A 23,152-nucleotide genomic window follows, 5' to 3' on the forward strand; every position below is an offset into this window, starting at 1 on the left:
ACTCTGGACTGCACACTGTTGCCGGATACTCTGGACTGCACACTGTTGCCGGATACTCTGGACTGCACACTGTTGCCGGATACTCTGGACTGCATACTGTTGCCGGATACTCTGGACTGCACACTATTGCCGAACTCTTGAGGCTGGGCTGACGCACTGGAAGCCTGATGCGTGGTACTGGTACTGGATGTGCCAGTCTGGGGACACGCACCTCAGGGCTAGTGCGGGGAGCGGGAACAGGCCGAGTCGGACTGGGTTGACGCACTGGAAGTCTGGTGCGTGGTGCTGGTACTGGACGTACCAGACTGGGGTTTCGCACATCCGGGTCCGCACGAGAGACAGGAACTGGAAACACCGGGCCATGGAGGCGCACAGGCGGTCTTGATCTCACCTCCTGCACAACCCGTCCTGGCTGGATGGAACTAGTAGTCCTGTACAAGCGGGGTGCTAGCACACGGCGAATTGGGCTGTGCTGGGGCCTGCTGGTTGCCGTGCGTAGAGCGGGCGTAGGGTAGCCTGGTCCTAGGAGGTGCACCGGTGACCAGACACGCTGTGCAGGCATCCTCCTACCAGGCTGGATGCCCACTCTAGCACGGCATCTGCGAGGGGCTGGAATAACTCGCACTGGACTGTGCGTGCGTATGGGCGAGATTGTGCGATTATCCCAATGACACAAGTTGTTCTGCTTCCACGAGCACATCCAATGCTAGCATCAGTAATTGTACATTTATTGTTAGACCAGCTAGCATGGATACTGACAGTTGTGAATCTGATGCAGCCGAAGAGCTACTGCGGTCCTATATAGAGGGGTGTTTTTGTAATGGGTTTTGTGGGAAGTTGTTTTTGCATAGCTGTGTGTATTCTGCATTACTGTTCGTTCCTTCGTTCGTTCCTTCCTTCCTTCCTTCGCTCCTTCCTTCGTTCCTTCCTTCGTTCCTTCCTTCATTCCTTCGTTCGTTCCTTCGTCCGTTCCTTCGTTCGTTCCTTCGTTCGTTCCTTCGTTCGTTCCTTCGTTCGTTCGTTCGTTTTCTTGTTTTGTTTTGTTTTTCAGTGTTCAAATAAAAGTTAAAATGAGCAATCAACCCGCTGCGCCTTGGTCCATTACATACGACGACCGTTACAGCAATGCCTTAATCAAACAATACTGTTTCGCGCCGTATCAGTGACATGGCAAGAGATGTTTTGAAACAATTACAGCTTCGCATACAAGCCAGTGAATTCCATGCGTTACAGCTGGATGAGTCAACAGATGTGGCGGGCCTGGCACAGCTCCTGGTATATGTCCATTACATCTATGGGGGGGTCAATACATTTTTTTAAGTACTGGACAGCTTTGTGACATCAAATGGACTTTGGTGGTCAAGATATGTTGGTATCTGTACTGATGGGGCAAAAGCCATGACAGGGAGACATAGTGGAGTGGTAACGTGAGTGAAAACAGTTGCTCCCGATGCCACTTGCGTACACTGCAGCATCCACCGAGAGGCTCTTGCTGCCAAGGGAATGCCTGACACCTTGAAAGACGTTTTGGACACTACAGTGAAAATTGTTAACTTTGTTAAAGCAAGGCCCCTGAACTCTTGTGTATTTTCTGCATTTTGCAATGATATGGGTAGTGACCATGTAACGCTTTTGCAACATAGAGAAGTGCGCTGGTTATTAAGGGGCAAAGTATTGACACATTTCTTTAAATTGAGAGACGCGCTTAAAGTTTTTATTACTGATCGTAATTTTCACTTGTCTGACCGCTTGCATGATGAAGAGTTTCTCAAACGACTGGCGTATCTGGGTGAGGTTTTTTCTTGCCTGAATCTAGAATTACAGGCTCTCAGCAATTACATTCTATGAGCCGAAGTTGGAGCTCTTCTCTGTCTGCATTAACAAGGACAGCACACAGGTCTTTCCACCGTTGTATGATTTTTTTGTGTGCAAATGAACTCAAGCTTATGGACAATGTCAAATGTGATATAGCAAAGCACCTGAGTGAGTTGGGTGTACAATTATGCAGGTACTTTCCCTAAACGGATGACACACACAGTTGGATTCGTTAGCCCTTTCATGCCCTCCCTCCCTCCCTTTCATGTCCACTTACCGATATCTGAACAAGAGAGACTCATCGAAATTCCAACAAGCGGTACTGTGAAAATTGTATTTAATCAGAAGCCCCTGCCAGATTTCTGGATTTGGCTGCGCTCAGAGTATCCTCCCTTGCCAAATCAAGCTGTTAAGACACTGATGCCATTTGCAACCACGCACCTATGTGAGAGTGGATTCTCGGCCCTCACTAGCAAGAAAACTAAATACAGGCACAGACTGTGTGTGGGAAATGATTTAATGCAACCCAACATTGCAGAGTTATCCTTTCAAGCACAGCCTTCTCATTAACCTGTGATGAGTTATTCACAATTTTTGATGAACAAATAAGGTTTTATATGTTTATATGGTTAAAGAAAGAGCAAAATCATTGATTATTATTATTTGTGTCCTGGTCCTTTTAGAGCTCTTTGTCACTTCCTACGAGCTGGGTTGTGAGAAAAATGCACACTCATTCTTATGTTTAATAAATGTATCGTACAGTGTGTGTGTGTGTGTGGCAGGCTTACAAAAAACAAAAAACAACATTTCAGAATGCGCTAACCCTAGTGCTAGAGGGGGTACGTGACTATACAAGGTTTGATAACCACTGGTGTAGACCAATTAGGGTTTCCAATCTCTCCAAAAGAATGTGGTGATCGATGATGTCAAAAGCAGCACTAAGGTCTTGGAGCACAAGGACAGATGCAGAGCCTTGTTCTGACACCATTCAAATGTTATTTAGCACCTTCACGAGTGCAGTCTCAGTAGTATGATGGGGTCTAAAATCAGACTGAAGCATTTCGTGTACATTATTTGTCTTCAAGAAGGCAGCGAGTTGCTGCGCAACAGATTTCTCTAAAATGTATGAGTGGAATGGGAGACTCGATATAGGCCGATAGTTTTAAAAGAAATTCTGGGTCAAGGTTTGGCTTTTTCAAAAGAGGCTTTATTACTGCCACTTTTAGTGAGTTTGGAACACATCCGATGGATAGGGCGCCATTTATAATGTTCAACATAGGAGGGCCAAACACGGGAAGTAGCTCTTTCAGTAGTTTAGTTGGAATAGGGTCCATTATGCATCTTGAGGGCTTAGAGGCCATTACTATTTTCATAAATGTGTCAAGAGATAGGATTAAAAAACTTGATTGTCTCCATTGATCCTAGGTCCTGGCAGTTATGTGCAGACTTAGGACAACTGAGATACGGAGAAATACGCAGATTCAAAGAGGAGTCCGTAATTTGCTTTCTGATGATCTTCATCTTTTCATCTAAGAAGTTCATGAATTCATCACTGCTGAAGCGAAAACCATCCTTTCTTGTTGAATGCTGATTTTTAGTTAGCTTTGCGATAGTATTGAAAATACATTTTGGATTGTTGATTTTGTTTTTAGGGGTGCGACTGCATCTAGGGTATTACGGAAGGTTAAATTTAGATCCTCAGTTAGGGGGTTAACCGATTTTTGTATTCCAACTTCCTTCGGTAGGTGGAGGGAGTCTGGAAGGGCATTTCGGAATCTTGTGTTTGTCAGAGAATTTATAGCACGGCTTTTGATGATCCTTGGTTGCGGTCTGAGCAGATTACTTGTTGCGATTGCAAATGTAAAAACAGTACCTATAAAAAGTGATTGAGTATGTTCCATAGAGTTCAGTAACAAAACTTAACCAGCGATTGAGTTTTGAGACTCTGCTGTAGAGCTCAGCACTCCCCCCAACTGGGAGGGGCCATTGGTCACATAGCAACAACATAACCCCTCAGTCTACTGTGTCTGCCCTCTTATTCCTTCCTCTCTCTATGTCATCATATTAGTACAGACATGAAGCACTTCTGTATGGGTTCATATCAGTAGAAATCAAATCTAAATGTGGTTTACAGAAGACTGACAGCAATATGGTGCATAGAGATTTTGTTAGAAAGTGTTGCTTTACACATGTCACGCCCTGACCATAGAGAGCCCTCGGGGTTCTCTATGGTGTAATAGTTCAGAGCGTGACTAGGGGGGTTTTCTAGTTATTATAGTTCTATGTTGGTGTGTGAGAATGGTTCCCAATTGGAGGCAGTTGAATATCGTTGCCTCTAATTGGGGATCATACTTAGTGTGTCCCTTTTCCCACCAGCGTTGTGGGATATTGTTTATAGTTAGTGCCTATGTGCACTACGTATTGGCACGTTCGTTAAATCTTTGTTGTTGTTTTGTAAGTTTCACTTTAATAAATATGTGGAACTCAACTCACGTTGCGCCTTGGTCCCATTATTTATTCAATGAACGTGACAACATAGTAACAAGTGTATAGGAATGTTCAAGATGTAAATGCATTGTTTCAACTCAGTAATACAGACCGTAAAAGGAATATGTCCTTAAATGAAATTATATTTTAAAGATATACAATGATGTGGGGAATCATCAGTTTTTACTTGACATATGAGAATTAATACAACATACAACACGCCCCCCATATACAGTACCAGTCAAAGGTTTGGACACATCTACTCATTCCAGGGTTTTAATTTTACTATTTTCTACATAGAATAATAGTGAAGACATCTGAACTATGAAATAACTCATATGGAATCACCTAGTAACCAAAAAAAGTGTTAAACAAATCAAAATATATTTTATATTTTCGATGCTTCAAAGTAGCCACCCTTTGCCTTGATGACAGCTTTACACACTCTTGGCATTCTCTCAACAAGCTCCATGAGGATTGCTTTTCCAACAGTCTTGAAGGAGTTCCAACACATGCAGAGCACTTGTTGGCTGCTTTTCCTTCACTCTGCGGTCCAACTCATCCCAAATCATCTCTACTGGGTTGAGGTCAGGTGATTGTGGAAGCAAGGTCATCTGACACAGCACTTCATCACTCTCCTTCTTGGTAAAATAGTCCTTACACATCCTGAAGGAGTGTTTTGGGTCATTGTCCCGTTAAGTGCAAACCATATGGGATGGCGTATCGCTGCAGAATGCTGTGGTCGCCGTGCTGGTCAAGTGTGCCTTGAATTCTAAATAAATCACTGACAGCGTCAACAGCAAATCACCCCCACACCTCGTCCTCCATGCTTCACGGGGGGAACCACACATGCGGAGATCATCCGTTCACCTTTTCCGCGTCTCACAAAAGACACGGCGGTTGGAACCAAAAATCTCAAGTTTAGACATTTCAGACCAAAGGACTGATTTCCACCGGTCTAATGTCCATTGCTCTTGTTTCTTGGCCCAAGCAAGTCTCTTCTTCTTATCGGTGTCCTTTCGTAGTGGTTTCTTTGTAGAAATTCGACCATGAAGGCCTGATACACTCTGATTCCTCTGAACAGTTGATGTTGAGATGTGTCTGTAAATTGAACTCTGTGAACCATTTATTTGCAGCAGAGGTAACTCTGTGTCTTCATTTCCTTTGGCGGTCCTCACGAGAGCCAGTTTCGTCATTGCGCTTGATGGCTTTTGCAACTGCATTTGAAGAAACGTTTACATTTCTTGAAATGTTCTGGATTGACTGACCTTCATGTCTTAAAGTATTGATGGACTGTCGTTTCTCTTTGCTTATTTGAGCTGTTCTTGCCATAATATGGACTTGGTCTTTTACCAAATAGGGCTATTTTCTGTATACCACCCCTACCTTATCACAACACAACAGATTGGCTCAAACACATTAAGAAGGAAAGTAATTCTACAAAATAACTTTTAACAATGCTCACCTGTTACTTGAAATGCATTCTAAGTGACTACTTCATGAAGCTGGTTGAGAGAATGCCAAGAGTGTGCAATGCTTTCATCTCAAATATAAAATATATTTAGATTTGTTTAAAACTTTTGTGGTTACTACATAATTCCATATGCGTTATTTCATAGTTTGGACGTCTTAACTATTATTCTACAACGTAGATAATAGCAAAAAATAAAGAAAAACCCTTGAATGAGTAGGTGTGTCCTAACTTTTGACTGGTACTGTATATAAAACACAGCAATGTCAATTGTTTTACTGAAATGGGCCTTTTAACAATAACAGATGATACACTCTTGTTTAATTGACAAACTGAAATCAAAGAGAGGTAATGTGTAATATTTTGTATCCTCGTCTTGAGCAGATTTGGCTGTTGAACACATGCCTTTAGAAATATATAATGGACGGAGAGTAGCGTTAGACTTAAACTGATTCAACTGCTCGTCCAACTGCACAGCCCTAACATGTAATGCCTCAGAAGTAATGAAGGTTTGTTTGCCTTTTCGAGGGCTGAAGATTTCTTTAGAAGAAATGTATCAGAAAAAGTTGGCCCTGGGCACTTTGTCTATTTACATTTGAAACAAACCATTTGAGTCAATTTTACTTGATGACAAGGATATAAGAGAATGACATAAAGAAGGAGAATATCAAGCTGGATAAGTTGATTGTAGATACACACTGAAAGAAAGTGGTCACCTCGAGCCCTGCAGCGTTACACCATAAGCATGATGGACACCAGTAGAAAGGGAGACACCGCCAGCAGACCACACAGAAGCCTGGGCAGCAGAGAGATGGAGACAACAGAACCTGGAGGGACTAGCATAACACATGTTTTACCATCTAGACACACACACACAGCTCTTCGCACCTCTCACTGTCACCCAGCTTTCTGGTGATTCTCCATCTTCAGATTTGGCTGCAGGATTTTGCTTCATAGTCAGTGTAGCTGTTGGGCAGGGCATTTAAGTTTTTTATTATTAATCCAATTATTTCAATTTCATTAGAGACTCTCATAGCCATCACACCAGAGCCAGAGTTGCCAATATGAGACAGATGCCCTATAGGTGTCACGCCTGCTCCCTCTTCCCCTCCCTGGAGCTCAAAGGCGCCAGGCTCCCCAGCATTACACACTCTGCCTTTCCCCCGTCACGCGCATTATTTGACTCAGCTGGACTCAATCACTTCTGTCATTACTTCCCCTGTATCTATCTGGTTCCCCGCTCTATTCCCTGCTGCAGCATTGATTGTCATGTCCTTGTTTTCCCGTGTGCTGATGCTGTGCCTGTCTTGTTTCATGTCTGTTCTTCATTAAATGTTGAACTCCCCGTGCCTGCTTCTCGACTCCAGCATCGGTCATTACAGAATGCTGCAGCCACCTAAGCCTTCTGTATTTTTTTCAAGAGGATCGCAATGGGGATAGATTTTTAATCTTGTTTGTGTCATTCTCGTTGATGGTTGCATCGCGTTTATTTTGTATTTAAAATGTTTAAATATATAAAAATAGTTACAATACTTACGATACTGGAAGGTAGAGAGTAGGATAAGTAGTATTCCCTATTTAGAGAAGCAGGAGAAAGGACCACCGGACATCTCTTTAAGGTGTTGTATGACTGTTTCCTCTGGCTACATGTCCTTATCTATCACTGTCACTGGTAGCTAGCAGTTGACTAACCAAAACACACAGAGAAGAAAGAGTAGAGAGGAGAAAGGACAGAGACTTCCTTTTGATGAGGGCTGCTATTCTATAAATAATTCCTGTATACTAGCTGAAAAAGAAGTCACATTCTATAGTTGCTCTCTGAAAATAACCCTTCACTCAGCTTGAGCGTTAGACGATGAGACGTGGGTGTGTTTGCGGTGTGTCACTGTGTTGATGTCTGATGGTGGTGGTTTTGGAGCCTATGTTTCCTAGCTGCTGCTGGTTGTGTGGTTAATGGTTAATCGTTTTGTCACCAAAGCCCCATATTCTACCCACCACTGCGACCTGTACGCTCTCGTTGGCTGGCCCTCGCTTCATACCCGTCGCCAAACCCACTGGCTCCCGGTCATCTACAAGACCCTGCTAGGTAAAGTCCCCACTTATCTCCGCTCACTGGTTACCATAGCAGCACCCACCTGTAGCACGCGCTCCAGCGGGTATATCTCTCTGGTCACCCCCAAAACCAATTGCTCCTTTGGCCATCTCTCCTTCCAGTTCTCTGCTGCCACTGACTGGAATGAACTACAAAAATCTCTGAAACTGGAAACACTTATCTCCCTCACTAGCTTTAAGCACCAGCTGTCAGAGCAGCACACAGATCACTGCACCTGAACATAGCCAATCTATAATTTAGCCAAAACAACTACCTCTTCCCCTTCTGTATTTATTTATTTATTTATTTTGCTCCTTGGCACCCCATTATTTCTCTTTCTATTTTGCACTTTCTTCCACTACAAATCTACCATTCCAGTGTTTTACTTGCTATATTGTATTTACTTTGCCACCATGGCCTTTTTTGCCTTTACCTCCCTTATCTCACCTCATTTACTCACATTGTATATAGCCTTATTTTTCTACTGTATTATTGACTGTATGTTTGTTTTACTCCATGTGTAACTCTGTGTTGTTTTATGTGTCGAACTGCTTTGCCTTATCTTGGCCAGGTCGCAATTGTAAATGAGAACTTGTTCTCAACTTGCCTACCTGGTTAAATAAAGGTGAAATAAAATTAAAAAATGGTAATGATGTTTCACAGATACCAGTAGCTTTGTTACTTTGTGAGCAGACAGCTCAATGTTGCAGAGAAAGAGAAAGGAGGGAGATAGAAGGCTTGGGAGATGAGAGAGAAAGACAGAGAGCGAGATTGAGAGTGAGACAGAGACAGAGAGAAAGAAAGACAAAGTGCAAGGGGGAGAGAGAGTGTGTGTGGGGAGGTTAGAGAGAACGAGAGCAAAAATGTCATAACAGTGTCGGTGCAGTTTCCTCTAGGCTTCATATACCTGTAGAAGTGTTTGCATGACTTCATCTGCCTGCTCATAGGTCAGTGTGGCTGAGGTACAGGAAACACCTGCCAACTTTTTCAGAAGGTAGTGGGTCCCATGTTACTAATAGAGGCCCCCCTTCTACGTTTCAGGTAACATCTTGTGGTGATGCCACTTCCTGTGACTGTTTCTCAGGAGCAGTGACAATGACCTGGCTGGCTGCGGGCTGTCTGTCTGACCACATAGACATAAACACATAAACACAAAAACCCCCTAAGTGGAACAGTGACCTTCCAGACCATGCAAGGACACTGAAGATAGCAGTCAGAGTCATACACCACTAATGTCATTAATCGTTTTACCTGTGTTGGAGTCGGCTAAACTTTGGACATTGAGATATTAAATAAATGACAGAGAAGAAGCCTTGAATAGAAAGAGTGGTAGAGAATGGGTTTTATGTCAGAAGTTAAGGGTTCTCTGTAGAAAGCCAGAAGGCTTTGGAAAGTGTTTGATGGAGGAGAGCAGAGTGACGTGTTGATATAGGGAAGACAGATGGATATATGTGGATTAGGTGAAGGAGGGGTTGAGGTCAGGAGGTGAGGGGTTGAGGTCAGTTCACCTTAAGGGAGTAATCAGGGTGTAGTATCTGGTTACCTTCTTCCTGTTGGGCATAAACTGTAAGGATTGGAGAGAGGGAGTGTCTTAAGTAGGATGTATATAACTGTGATGGAGAGAAATGTTTTGCTGTCTGATTACAGCTGTACAGAACCTTTGGGAAGAATTAAACTTGGTTAAAGCTTCTCTAGTATCCGTGAGTGATTTACTCTGAAAAATAAGAACCTAACACCTGTCTGTAGGATGAGGAGGCAATATGGGAGAACTGGCAGTCAGTCATATGTAGGTTACTAGATTCTCAGAACTCCTGCAGAGTATATGACATCATCAAACTGAGAAGAACTGTTATTTTCAGGCACACTCTTCCCCAAGAAGCAATTCTAAAAATCTCTAAGGGTCTTCAGCTGATGGGGTGCAGCTTTTGAACTTTGCTCTTGGGGCATTTATGTTATATTCTTCAAGATTCAATGGGTAGATATAATTAAGTCCAAAAATGGATGCAGAAATAGCAGATTGCCTTTTAACTCACACATTGTGGAGCCTGAGATCTATACTAGGATGAAAAGAATTTTAACCAAATTAGGTTTTATGGAAAAGTTGACGATGAGAATATCCATGTACAGTAAGAAACACTCATGCAATCTGGTGGATAAAAAATAGTTTATTAAAAAGCACAATGCAAAGACATTGTAAAAGTAGAGGCCATTAGAAGAAAATGTGAATAATATACAAATATGTTATTCTATCATCTGAATAAATCAACAATAAAACTCAAATCACAATACAAAGCAGATACAAATGCTGTAGCTACAGATAAGATGCACCATAATTTCACCATAAGGAAAAGAAAAAAGCTGTTACAGTGAAACAATTAAACCATGCTTAAATACAATAAAATAAGTAAATAAAATAAGTAAGAACTCCTTAATGTACAAGTTGTTTTGGCATGTGTGTTTGTGCGTATTGAGCGTACAAAATCCATGTTCCGGGTTCCTTCTGCTCCTCTGATGGTGTGTCCTTCCATTCCTCCGTCCCTTCATCACTCCAACCTTCTATCCCCCCATCCTTCCATCCTGTCACGGTTGTCGTCGGTTAAGGAGGACCAAAACGCAGCAGGTATGTGCAGGCTCATCTTTATGTTTATTTACTTTCAAAAATGAACGTACAAAAATAACAAAACACGAACCATCAACAAAAACAGTCTGGTAAGGCACAAGGCGAAACACAGAACAATCACCCACCAAAGACAAACACAAACACACCCACATATATGGGACTCTCAATCAAAGGCAAATAGACAACACCTGCCTTCAATTGAGAGTCCCAGCCCCAATTAATCCAAACATAGAAACAGACACACTAGACTCAACATAGAATTCATGAAACTCACCCAGGGCCCAAAACCCCGGAAAACTAAATCAAATGCCCTCCTAACTCATACAACACCCAGAACCACATAAAACAAATACCCTCTGCCACGTCCTGACCAAACTACAATACTAATTAACCCTTATACTGGCCAGGACGTGACAGTACCCCCCCTTAAAGGTGCTAACCCCGGAAGCACCTTAAAAACAAAAAACAAAAAAAACAACAACCTCAAACAACAACAACAAAAAAATTCCCCCTTACTAAAGGGAGGGAAAGGAGGGTGGCTGCCGTCAACGACGGCACTGTGCTACACCCCCCCTCCCCAACCCACCTATATCAGGAGGTGGCTCCGGTTCTGGCCATTCCAGGCAGTCGGGCCACTCTGGCAGTTCGGGGCAGTCTGGCCAGTCTGGCCGCTCGGGGCAGTCTGGCAGCTCGGTGTAGTCTGGCAGCTCGGGACAGTCTGGGACAGTCTGGCAGCTCGGGACAGTCTGGGACAGTCTGGCAGCTCGGGACAGTCTGGGACAGTCTGGCAGCTCGGGACAGTCTGGGACAGTCTGGCAGCTCGGGACAGTCTGGGCAGTCTGGCAGCTCGGGACAGTCTGGGCAGTCTGGCAACTCGGGGCAGTCTGGCAACTCGGGACAGTCTGGGCAGTCTGGCAACTCGGGACGTTCAGGGCAGTCTGGCCACTCGGGACGTTCAGGGCAGTCTGGCCACTCGGGACGTTCAGGGCAGTCTGGCCGCTCCAGCAGTTCAGGGCAGTCTGGCCGCTCCGGCAGTTCAGGGCAGTCTGGCCGCTCCGGCAGTTCAGGGCAGTCTGGCCGCTCCGGCAGTTCAGCGCAGTCTGGCCGCTCCGGCAGTTCAGCGCAGTCTGGCCGCTCCGGCAGTTCAGCGCAGTCTGGCCGCTCCGGCAGTTCAGCGCAGTCTGGCCGCTCCGGCAGTTCAGCGCAGTCTGGCCGCTCCGGCAGTTCAGCGCAGTCTGGCCGCTTCGGCGACTGTTGACTGGCGGGCAGCTCCGACGACTGTTGACTGGCGGGCAGCTCCGACGACTGTTGACTGGCGGGCAGCTCCGACGACTGTTGACTGGCGGGCAGCTCCGACGACTGTTGACTGGCGGGCAGCTCCGACGACTGTTGACTGGCGGGCAGCTCCGACGACTGTTGACTGGCGGGCAGCTCCGACGACTGTTGACTGGCGGGCAGCTCCGACGACTGTTGACTGGCGGACAGCTCCGACGACTGTTGACTGTCGGGGCTGGGTTTACGCACTTGAAGGCTAGTGCGGGGAGCGGGAACAAGACGAGTCGGACTGGGTTGACGCACTTCCGGGTCCGCACGAGAGACAGGAGCTGGAAATCCAGGGCTATGGAGGCGCACAGCCGGTCTAGATCTTACCTCCTGCACAACCCGCCTTGGCTGGATGGAACTAGTAGCCCTGTACGAGCGGGGTGCTCGTACACGGCAGACTGGGCTGTGCAGGGGCCTGATGGTAGCCGTGCGTAGAGCGGGAGTTGGGTAGCCTGGTCCTCGGAGGCGTACCGGCGACCAGATGCGCTGCGCAGGCATCCTCCTACCAGGTTGGATGCCCGCTCTAGCACGGCACCTGCGAGGGGCTGGAATAACTCGCACCGGACTGTGCGTGCGTATGGGTGAGAGTGCGCTCCTCAGCGAAACATAGCGCTCTCCACCCCATACGCTCCTCCATGTAACCACGGGTAGCTGGCTTCCGGCTCTTCCTACGCCTAGCCAAACTACCCGTGTGCCCCCCCCAAAAAATGTATTGGGGTGCCTCTCGCGCTTCAACGCTAGTCGTGTACCTCGGAAACGTTCCCGGTCCATACCAGCCTTTCGCCTTTCCTCTCTCTCTCTTACCACCTGTCCCCATGGAAGGCGATCTTTCCGGCTTGGATCTCCTCCCAAGTGTAGGAGCCTTCTCCCTTCAAGATCTCCTCCCAAGTCCATCTCTCACCATAGTCCAACTCAAAATCCCACTGCTCCTTCTTCTGCTGCTTGGTCCTGGTTTGGTGGGAGATTCTGTCACGGTTGTCGTTGGTTAAGGAGGACCAAAACGCAGCAGGTATGTGCAGGCTCATCTTGATGTTTATTTACTTTCAAAAATGAACGTACAAAAATAACAAAACACGAACGATCAACAAAAACAGTCTGGTAAGACACAAGGCGAAACACAGAACAATCACCCACCAAAGACAAACACAAACACACCCACATATATGGGACTCTCAATCAAAGGCAAATAGACAACACCTGCCTTCAATTGAGACTCCCAGCCCCAATGAATCCAAACATAGAAACAGACACACTAGACTCAACATAGAATTCATGAAACTCACCCAGTGCCCAAAACCCCGGAATACTAAATCAAATGCCCTCCTAACTCATACAACACCCAGAACCACATAAAACAAATACCCTCTGCCACGTCCTGACCAAACTACAATACTAATTAACCCTTATACTGGCCAGGACGTGACACATCCCTCCATCTCTGACCCCCTCAAGGACCTGCAACATATCACCGCACAAAGTTGTTGTGGACATGCAGTCAAATAAACTCTTAAGAATTAAACAAAGAGACATACTTTAAATAGATACATTATACTTTGATATCAGAGCATTAGTCCTATATTAGTATCATATTAAGTATCAATGGCATATGGCTATTAGTCTTACCTGGGGATGTACCTGGCTTCACTTGAGAATAGACTGAATCTGCCTCAGGTGGGGTTGCTGTTTCTGTAAGGGGTGAGGATAAAACATCAGAATAATATAACAGTTATATACAGAATATTATGCAGCTAGTCGATATGGGGTCAGAGGTGTGAGGTTATGATACAGGGAATATGGAAGGGGGAATATGGAAGGAGGGATGTCCAGTCTTACCTTTCTTCTTCTTGGCTTTGGCCTTCTGTTTAAGGTCAACCTCAGCATAGGTCACATCAACAGGTCCAGTTGCTTCTGAAAATTGACATTTCCAGTCACAAATAAAGGAGTTAGATTATTCAGCATCTTTTTTGAAACTCCAAAAACACACATTTAGATTTCATAGACTGCCAACCTGTAGAATGGGTTTCACCTGTGGTCTTCCCTGTCTTGACCTCAGAATAGACTGGATTTTCCTTTAGATCAGCTTTCATTTCTGAGGAGGAGAGAATTTGTTTGTTTTATTCAAATTTGATGAGTAAAAAACACTGCTACATTTTGTATTAGTTTATGTGACAGTTGAGAGTTACTTTTCTTTTTCTTGTCCAACTTTTTGAGTTGAATTTTGGCGTACATCACATCACTTGATCCAGCAGTAGCAGCACCAGCATCTGAAATATACAGGTAGTACACTAATATCTGTACTTACTGTTAGTATGTTAGTAATATTAAACATATGAAGAACAACAGCAACAACAACTCTATACTGTATTCATGCTAAACTTAACACAGTGTACAGTACCACTGTCATTATTGTCTGAGGGAGTGATTGTATCATAGATGTTAGCGCCACCTGTTGGTCAAAGAAGAGAGAAAGATTAATAGGTTGGTTTTCCCTCAGCTTGCTTAGGGACATAGAGTACGGTAACATGTATGTAAAGTGAATAGTGAAAAGTCAGTATGTGAAGTTACAGAGAGAGGAAAGTGACATTGGTCTGGGATGAGAGACTGACCATGCTGCAGATTATTATACCCAGCATCAGGAGCCTGGCCCTGGGTAGATTATTGGTCTTGTAAGGGGTCCAGGTTGATCCTCTGGGGCTGGGGGATCTGCAGGGAGAGAGATACTCATGAAACACACAGATTACATTTTACTGTATGAAAAGGAACATGGTTGAATGACAGGTGTACTCACCAGAATATTCTGTTGCAACAGGAATCTGATATGAGAAATGAATACTATTATACTGTATCAAGTCGTTACTGTTTTAAACTTTTGTAATTAGACGTCTTTCTCCTAAACATGAACCAAAAAGTTAAATGAGAATTTATAAAAGGCTCACCTTTGGCTTTTTTATATCGACACAGCAGTACCAGGAGAATGGCCAGTAGAACACCAGCAACAACCAGGCCCACAACCACTCCTACTAGGACTGATGTAGAGGGTCCAGGAGTTACACCTGGAGAGAGAACAGCAAATCACTATCAGGTTCTGAGGTAGTTGTAGAAAATAAATAAAGTAGTGGACAAAGTGAATATATATTTGACAACTGACTTGAGATCAGATGACCAGCCTGAGCTTGCAACTCCAAACCTACAGTATGCTTTTTAACACTACAAATGACAGATACCCACAGATATTACCCTCATGCATTGTGTCTCACCTCTTTTTACACTACTGCTACTCTCTCTTCATCATATATGCATAGTCACTTTAACCATACCTACATATACATACTACCTCAATCAGCCTGACTAACCAGTGTCTGTATATAGCCTTGCAACTCTTATTTTCAAATGTCTTTTTACTGTTGTTTTATTTCTTTACTTACCTTCACACACACATACCTTTTTTTCGCACTATTGGTTAGAGCCTGTAAGTAAGCATTTCACTGTAAGGTCTACTACACCTGTTGTATTCGGGGCGCACGTGACAAATAAACTTTGATTTGATATTATGAAAAGGTCATGTGACCATGACCATTTTCTCACCTCTCACTGTCACCCAGCTCTCTGGTGATTCTCCTTCATTAGATTTACACTTATAGAAGCCTTCATCTGACTTGGATACTACAGGGATGGTCATCTCCCCTGTGGTCTCATTCCTGATGAGTACTCCATATTTGTAGAAATCAACCTTGGGGATCGGGTTTGTTTGCTGATATCTATTTGTACAGTGTAGAGTCACAGTCTCCCTCAGTTAAGTAACGCCAACACTTTTGAATGCTAGTGTTCATCAGAGGCAGCTGTGTGGAATGTTTTACCACTGACCAGAGATGGGGGGAGTTTGAAAGTTGTAACTGGGGAACTGGATTTCCAGGTTAAAGTGTAATTTTGCTTCATTAATCAATTTTTAAACTATTTACCTCTAAACATATCTAAGTGGTTTGTCGTAGACTGTGAGACACCGTGTGAAGAAACAAGGTAAACATCTGGGGTTTCTTATCGCCCCCTTCAGGACAGGCCTGTAACTACTCTACGTTCTTGTGGATCACAATATAGAAACTAATATAGTCATTGGTCCATAGCGACAACATAACCCCTCAGTCTACTGTGTCTGCCCTCTTATTCCTTCCTCTCTCTATGGTCCCGTGTGGCTCAGTTAGTCTAGCATGGTGTTTGCAATGCCAGGTCTGCAGGTTCGATTCCAATGGGGGACCAGTAGAGAGAAAAAATGTATGAAATGTATGAATTCACTACTATAAGTCGCTCTGGATAACAGCGTCTGCTAAATGACGTAAATGTATAGTTATCATATTAGTACAGACATGGACCATTTCACAATGGGTTCCAATCAGTAGAAGACAAATCTGGATGTGCTTTACAGAAGACTGACAGCAATATTGTCAAAGGAATACAATGATGTAGGGAATCATCACTTTTTGTTTGACATATGAGATTTAATACAACATTTAAAATCCAAAATACAACACACCCTCCATTGTCTCTTATGCGATCGTCGTGCGGAATCATTGCGCTATCTGATGTAAGACAACAAACACTCTCTTCATTCAAGTTCCATAGTGGAATACTAATCTGGCTCCTACAATTACTGTAAAAATACAATTTTACAAAAAACATAGAGACATAGAAGTGAAAATGATGTACAATATATACTAAAAATAAGCGTTAATTGAATTAAAACAAATAATAAATGTGCCAACTTAACTGTTAAAGTTGTATTAGCAGGTCAGCCAACCAAGTATAAGCCCACCTTTAGGTTTTTTCTTAATTATGAAAATGTATATAAAAAGCTTGACATTATGTAAAACACAAAATATTTAAAAAAAGCAAATTCAGCTTTTAAACAAAACAGGCACTACACTATTGTTTAATCAACAAACTGAAGTCAAAGATGGGTAACTGCAATATTTCAAGAAAATGAACAACAATTAACGAAAACAAAGCCAAGCATACAAGCCCCCAAAAGCTGAAAACGGCAACTTGCTAAATCATAACATTTAGTATTTGTAAAATTCCATTCAGTGATATTTGACTCAGTAAACACTGTCATAAATCAATGTAAAGGCAATGGCAAAAACATAAAAATCCCAAAATGGTTGTTCAGTTTACAGTTCTTACTGTAATGATCACACGGATGATTCAGTCTGTTCAATGACATCATCAGATCGTAACTCGTATTGAAGAGATTTGGCTGTTGAACACAGGCCTATGGGAATATAACGGACAGAGAGTAGCATTGGAGTTAAACTGATTCAACTGCTCTTTCAACTGCTCAGCACTAAAATGTAATCCATCAAAAGTAATAAAAAGGTTAGTTTGCCTTTTTTGAGGGGAGAAAATTTCCATAGAACACATTTAACAAAAATAGCTGACCATGGGCACTTTTCTATTTACATTTGACATGAACCATTTGAGTGATATAAGAGCATGACATAAAGAAGGAGAATATGATGACTACTCCATCTTTGTAGAAATCAACCTTGGGGTTCGAGTTTGTTTCCTGATATCTATTTGAACAGCTCAGAGTCACAGAGTCTCCCTCAGTTATGGGATAGGCAGGGCTCTCCAGGATCAGAGTGCCATCTGTGTAACATAATATATAAATAATACTGTACATGTGGAGTTATCACTCACATGAGCTTGTATTTTATTAGATGCATACATTCAATCCAGAATTAAACATCATTAACATACATTATAATGTAAAAAAAGGTTAGTGAATGTTGTACAACAGACATACCATCCACTGTGATGTTGACAGCATTACTGTACTCTCCTGATCCAGACTCACACCAGTACACTCCACTGCCCTTTTTACGTATGGACCTGATGGTACATGTGGACCCTGCTATTGATCCCCAGTTAGAGCCACACTCTGACTCCACTGCTTTCTCTCTGTATCTCTTCAGTCTCCATCCAGTAGAGTTCCTCTTCTCCTCACAGCTTAGTGAGAGAGACTTTGATGTAAAGTGTTGAGTTCTGTGAGGTCTTATTTTGAGAGACACTGAAGGTTGCGCATCTGAAACAAAGAGTGACAGAGTCAAACGTATACAGTAGTTATATATACACATGAGGGTGACTTAAATATGATTAAATGCAGTTTCAATGCAGTTAGTTACCTCCTGACCAGAAAAACTGAGGTTCACTGTAGAGTGTGTCATAGACTGGGTCTCCTCTCCCAGCTCTACACACATATCCTCCTGTGTGACTAGGACCAGCTGGGATCAGAGTGTAGGAGTCTTCACTAGTCCCACTGCCAGATAGAGGCTCTACAGAGTAGGACCTGTCCAATAGGGAGAGTATCCCAGCTGTGTAGGGAACAGTTCGGTACCAGAAGAACCTCCAGCCTGTAGATGTCTCTTTAACCCCACAGCTCAGAGTAACTGAGTCTCCAGGGTTCAGCCACTGAGGAGAGACACTCAGGACAGCTTGGGGTTTATCTGTTATGAAGGAAATGACACAAATCAAATGTTGTCTTTAAAATGTTTACCTATTTTGTTACTATGGTATTGTACCTTACCCCAAAATCAAACTATAGTTTTGTTTCATCATTGATTTCACTGTCTGCTATTTGTCCTCATCCTTTCTGTCTTTCTCTTTCAATCCCATAAAAACAGACTTACCTAACACGGTCAATTGTATAGCATTACTTGTCTGGGAGTGTTTTAAGCCATTTCTTTTCTGAAGACCTTCACAGGTATATAGACCATTCATTGCAGGACTGATTCTGTACTCAGGCTCTGTTTTGGTGTAGACCGACTTCCCACTGTTATAAAAAGCATACTCAATCTCTTCTCCCCCCTGTATGTCACATCTGAGAGTAACAGTCTCCCCACGGAATATCTGGGGCCAGTTGGGTTGGAGGGTCAGAACAGCCACAGGTCTCTCTGCACAGACACAACACAGAGAATAAACATTATCACACACCTTAGAATGTAAAATAATGTTGATCAGCATTAATCACAGCATGATCATATAATAAGTTGAAATTTCTGAAAACACAGTATGCATTCTGAACTGTCTATCAGAATACTGACATATACTGACATGGTGTGATGTCCACACACAAGCACAAGCACAAGCACACGCACGCACGCACGCACACACACACACACACACACACACACACACACACAGTCACACTTACTCACCATTCACAGTGATAGTGACAGGATCACTGATGATATGGATCTGGACTGGATTTCTCCCTGACACCAGTAGAGACCCTGGTCAGACTCAGCAGCTCTACTGAAGGTTGAAGGTGGCTCCTGTTGTAGTGTGTCTGCCAGACAAGGTCACTACTTTCTTAGTGTTGTCTTTGTACCATGTATAGATCCACCCACTGTCAGACCCCACTGAACATGTCAGAGTTACTGTCTCTCCTTTATTTGCAGGGTTTGGATTCACGGTCAGTGAAGTTTCAGGAAGAGCTAAGAAAACAGAGAGCATAACATCAAAACATCTGGATACATGCTTGGTCATTTATAATAATTTAACAGTTGCTGTTAAGTTTTGATTAAAGTTTATTTTATATAGGGTTATGTTGACTCCATTCAGTTAGAATTTACAGTCTATACAGTATATTTAGATTTTCCCTCATTTGCTCAAAATTCAGAAAGTTCAGATTTTATTTGAAGATAAATAATGAACTCACCAGTGACACTAATGTAGAGAGATGAGCTGAGATATGATTTTGGGGCCGTTTTGTCCTTGTCCCCTGACACTGGTACTGACCAGCCTGGTCAGAGAGAGAGATGGTGCTGGTTTTACTGGTTTGACTGGAAAGCCGTTCTTTATTTATTAACCAGTGGTACGTCCAGCCTGTGTAGTTTGATATGTCACACTGCAGCTTGACTGCTTGACCGGGATACAGTGTCTCCTGGGTAGTGACCATCTTCACTGAGGCTGTAGGCAGAGCTGTGGAAATAGTTCAAGAAGACAAATACAGGTAGTGCACCAATCAGTTAAAAGTATGATCTTAGTACCGTACAACATTTTTCTTCAATTATTACATGAAATGAGAATAAAATAACAGAAGAATCTGAACTGCAACTAAAATGACAAAATAGAATCCTTAAAATGGGGCCCAATGTCAAGTGGTTATGTGTATGGAGGCACTGATGTGAATGAGAGATAAGATGACCTACCTGTCACTGTCAGACTGACTGCATCACTCGACTTAGAATGCTTCTTCTGATCAATATGTGTACCCAGACACCTGTAGTCACCATTGTCTGAAATATTAACCTCACTGATCTCATATTCATGCTTCCTACTGATTGAGTCTACATCATCCTTGCGCCATGTGTATTCCCAGTCAGTGACTTTTCCCCTCTGTATGTTACATCTGAAAGTGACAGACTCTCCACTGAATATCTGTGAGGATTTGGGGTGTATGGTCAGAACAGCCTTTGCCCTTCCTGCACAACATAAAACCAGCATGAAACAATTTCTTTACACATGTTATTTTGAGACACTCAAAACACAAAATATGTCTATCCAAAAGCAGCTTTAAAAATGTCAAATAAAACATTTGATGAAGCATTAAGAGATGAAGGCTTGATTAAGTGTACAAATATCTACCATCATCTTCAGTGTCCAGAGTAGATGTGTGTACTCAGCACTACAACAAAGAAAGTCACATTGCTCCAATATTAGATAGAAATAAATAACAATACGCCATTTTCATGTTACTGATTACCAAATCAATCCTGTAATTTATTTTAAAGGTACAATCTAAGATTTCTACACACATGTTGGATCTTTCAGTTAATTATAGAAATGTATTCTTGAAGAGTACAACTTTTAATTCCCTCAACTGTCTTATCCCATCATAAACCCAAAAATATGGTAACTTTATGACAATTATTGTAAACAATGTAGATGAATGAATTTCCTTAGCCCCATCCCTCAGCCATATACCACAACAAGTGTCAGGGTGGCCATTTTGTGGGAGTTTGAATTACGGACTGCAGAGTTAAATGGCAGCTAACTTCCCGTGTTCTGCACACAGATAGACCAAAAACACCATTCATTCATCTCAGTTTACTATAACTGTAGTGAAGGAAGTCTCAACCATTTACAATAATCACTTCTTGATTATACAACACATCCAACAAATATTGCATTTTATATTCATATAGCACATTTTGCAACCACTGAGTTGGCACCACTCTTTAGTTCCTGAGTGATGAGCTGGTTAAATGCCCACCACCACACTAACCAGGTCTGCATGGCATCGGCTATACAAGCTCAGGTTCTCACAGTGATGCAACATCAATGTAGAATGGTCACTTTCTTACTTCATATCTACACCATATTTGCTGCAGTTTCCTTTGAGTGACATTTACTAATAGTTTCTCAATAAGTGCTAAAACACCAAAAACAAAGCTAAAGAATGAAACTGTCTTCATATCGATTAATGTCTTATTCCTTTTTCCCTTAAATTCTTAGTAAATGAGATAATTAGTGTTCATAAACAAACACACTAACTCAGTACTTACATAGTAGCAAACAGAGCAAGGTGTGCTCCATTCTGTCCCCACAGACAAGTGATTTTCTCTACAACTACAGTCCTTCTAACAAACCCCTCTACTTCCTATATGATGACAGTCTGCTTAGATCACACCACATCATGCTTAGATCACACCTCTTCACCGTACACAGAAAAGCAGAGAAATATTCTAGAGAATTGTAAAAATAGATAGATAGTGTAAGCCTTCCCTCAAACCTTTGCTCAGTTGTAAGGGGGCAAGCCAAGCCAGCTAACCTCACAATGGAAATGGACATCTCCAGCCACATCTCACTCACTCACTCACTCACTCACTCACTCACTCACTCACTCACTCACTCACTCACACACACACACACCACACACACACACACACACACACACACACACACACACCCACACACACACACACACACACACAACCTCAGATGGCTCTGTTATGAGTAATACATTTAGCTACTGTCTACATAGATATGTTTGTTATTGTGTTGTTTATGGTTGTATTTAAATTTGTCTGTATTTGTGATGTGTATCAGGGCTATTGTTCATGTACTGTATTGTGTGTGTCTTGTGTTTGTGTGTATATTGTTTGTGTTTGTCTATTATTATTTTCATAATGTTTTACTTTTTTTCACTTGCTTTTCTTATGTAAATTATTTTTTTACTTATTTATTTTATGTACATGATTTTTGTTACTTTTTTGGGAGTATTTTCTAAAAACTGCATTGTTGGTTAAGGGCTTGTAAGTAAAGTGTAGAGTGTGGGACACATGTACAACATGTGTGAAGAAACCAACATGGGGAGAGAAAGGTTACAGGGGAAAGCAGTTACAGACTTCACCTTTAGTTGGTATGCTATGGTAAACATCTGGGGTTTCCTATCGCCCCCTTCAGGGACAGGCCTGTAACTACTCCACATTCTTGTGGATCACATTTTTAACATTTACATTTTAGTATTTACAGACGCTCTTATCCAGAGCGACTTACTAGTGAATGCATACGTTTTCATTTCATACATGTATTTTATTTTTTCTGTGCTGGCCCCCCGTGGAATCAAACCCACAACCTGGCATTGCAAACAACAGGCTCTAACCAACTGACCTACAGGGAATGCCACAATATCGAAACTAATCAATCAATCAATCCAATTTTATTTATAAAGCCCTTTTTACATCAGCAGATATCACGCTTTACAGAAACCCAGCCTAAAACACCAAACAGCAAGCAATGCAGATGTAGAAGCACGGTGGCTTCGAGGGGTGGCCAGTCCTCTTCTGGCTGTGCCGGGTGGAGATTATAAGGGTACATGGCCATTAAGGCCAGATTGTTCTTCAAGATGTTCAAATGTTCATAGATTACCAGCAGGGTCAAATGACAGTGGTTGTAGAGGGTGCAACAGGTCTGTACCTCAGAAGTAAATGTCAGTTGGCTTTTCATAGCTGAGCATTTCGAAGTCGAGACAGCAGGTACGGTAGAGAGAGAGTCGAAAGAGCAGGTCCAGGACAAGGTAGCACGTCAGGTGAACTGGTCAGGGTACCATAGCCGGAGGCAGAAAAGGGGAGGGGGGTGATTAGGGGTATGCGCAATGTGCCCAAAAAATTTGATTCACACATTTATAAAAAATATGTATTTTCTTTTCTTTTCACGTTTTCAAACAGTCTAGAAGCGTCTTATATGTTGAGCTACCGAATGGCTAGGACAGGCAAGCCCCATACTATTGTGGAGCACTTAATTCTGCCTGCTGCCGTGGATATGGCTGGGACAATGCTGGGGGGAA

General features: G+C 42.7%; 2 protein-coding genes and 1 long non-coding RNA gene across 3 annotated transcripts; all 3 read right to left on the reverse strand.

The window, feature by feature from the left end:
• Positions 1–13,435: 13,435 nt before the first annotated feature.
• LOC115189688 (uncharacterized) lies at positions 13,436–13,881 on the reverse strand. The gene is made up of 3 exons (XR_003876974.1): positions 13,835–13,881; positions 13,642–13,716; positions 13,436–13,494 (listed from the first exon to the last, which is right to left on the reverse strand). It is a non-coding gene; the product is annotated as an uncharacterized LOC115189688 (long non-coding RNA).
• Positions 13,882–16,991: 3,110 nt separating this feature from the next.
• LOC115189684 (high affinity immunoglobulin gamma Fc receptor I-like) lies at positions 16,992–18,822 on the reverse strand. Its single transcript, XM_029748229.1, has 5 exons — positions 18,489–18,822; positions 17,985–18,305; positions 17,606–17,884; positions 17,260–17,448; positions 16,992–17,071 (listed from the first exon to the last, which is right to left on the reverse strand). Exons 1-5 carry the CDS (start codon positions 18,820–18,822, stop codon positions 16,992–16,994), a joined length of 1,203 nt encoding a protein of 400 aa, XP_029604089.1.
• Positions 18,823–19,074: 252 nt separating this feature from the next.
• Positions 19,075–20,475, reverse strand: LOC115189687 (Fc receptor-like protein 4). The gene is made up of 3 exons (XM_029748231.1): positions 20,013–20,475; positions 19,520–19,782; positions 19,075–19,295 (listed from the first exon to the last, which is right to left on the reverse strand). The coding sequence occupies exons 1-3, from the start codon at positions 20,305–20,307 to the stop codon at positions 19,275–19,277; spliced, it is 579 nt and encodes a 192-aa protein (XP_029604091.1). The 5' UTR covers positions 20,308–20,475; the 3' UTR covers positions 19,075–19,274.
• Between the last annotated feature and the right edge of the window lie 2,677 nt (positions 20,476–23,152).

This window comes from Salmo trutta, unplaced genomic scaffold, assembly GCF_901001165.1.
Source record: "Salmo trutta unplaced genomic scaffold, fSalTru1.1, whole genome shotgun sequence".
Classification (NCBI taxonomy): Eukaryota; Metazoa; Chordata; class Actinopteri; order Salmoniformes; family Salmonidae; genus Salmo; species Salmo trutta.

What these genes read in the sequence shown, in the direction of transcription:
- LOC115189687 (XM_029748231.1), bottom strand. Translation starts at nt 20,307, where the DNA reads ATGCTGGTTTTATGTTGTGCAGGAAGGGCAAAGGCTGTTCTGACCATA. An exon ending in AGTCAGTCTGACAGTGACAG is followed by an intron (nt 19,783 to 20,012) that starts GTAGGTCATCTT and finishes CTATTTCCACAG; the next exon opens with CTCTGCCTACAGCCTCAGTG. An exon ending in TCTCTACATTAGTGTCACTG is followed by an intron (nt 19,296 to 19,519) that starts GTGAGTTCATTA and finishes CTGTTTTCTTAG; the next exon opens with CTCTTCCTGAAACTTCACTG.
- LOC115189684 (XM_029748229.1), bottom strand. Translation starts at nt 18,822, where the DNA reads ATGCTGATCAACATTATTTTACATTCTAAGGTGTGTGATAATGTTTAT. An exon ending in TATACAATTGACCGTGTTAG is followed by an intron (nt 18,306 to 18,488) that starts GTAAGTCTGTTT and finishes CCTTCATAACAG; the next exon opens with ATAAACCCCAAGCTGTCCTG. An exon ending in TCAGTTTTTCTGGTCAGGAG is followed by an intron (nt 17,885 to 17,984) that starts GTAACTAACTGC and finishes TCTTTGTTTCAG; the next exon opens with ATGCGCAACCTTCAGTGTCT.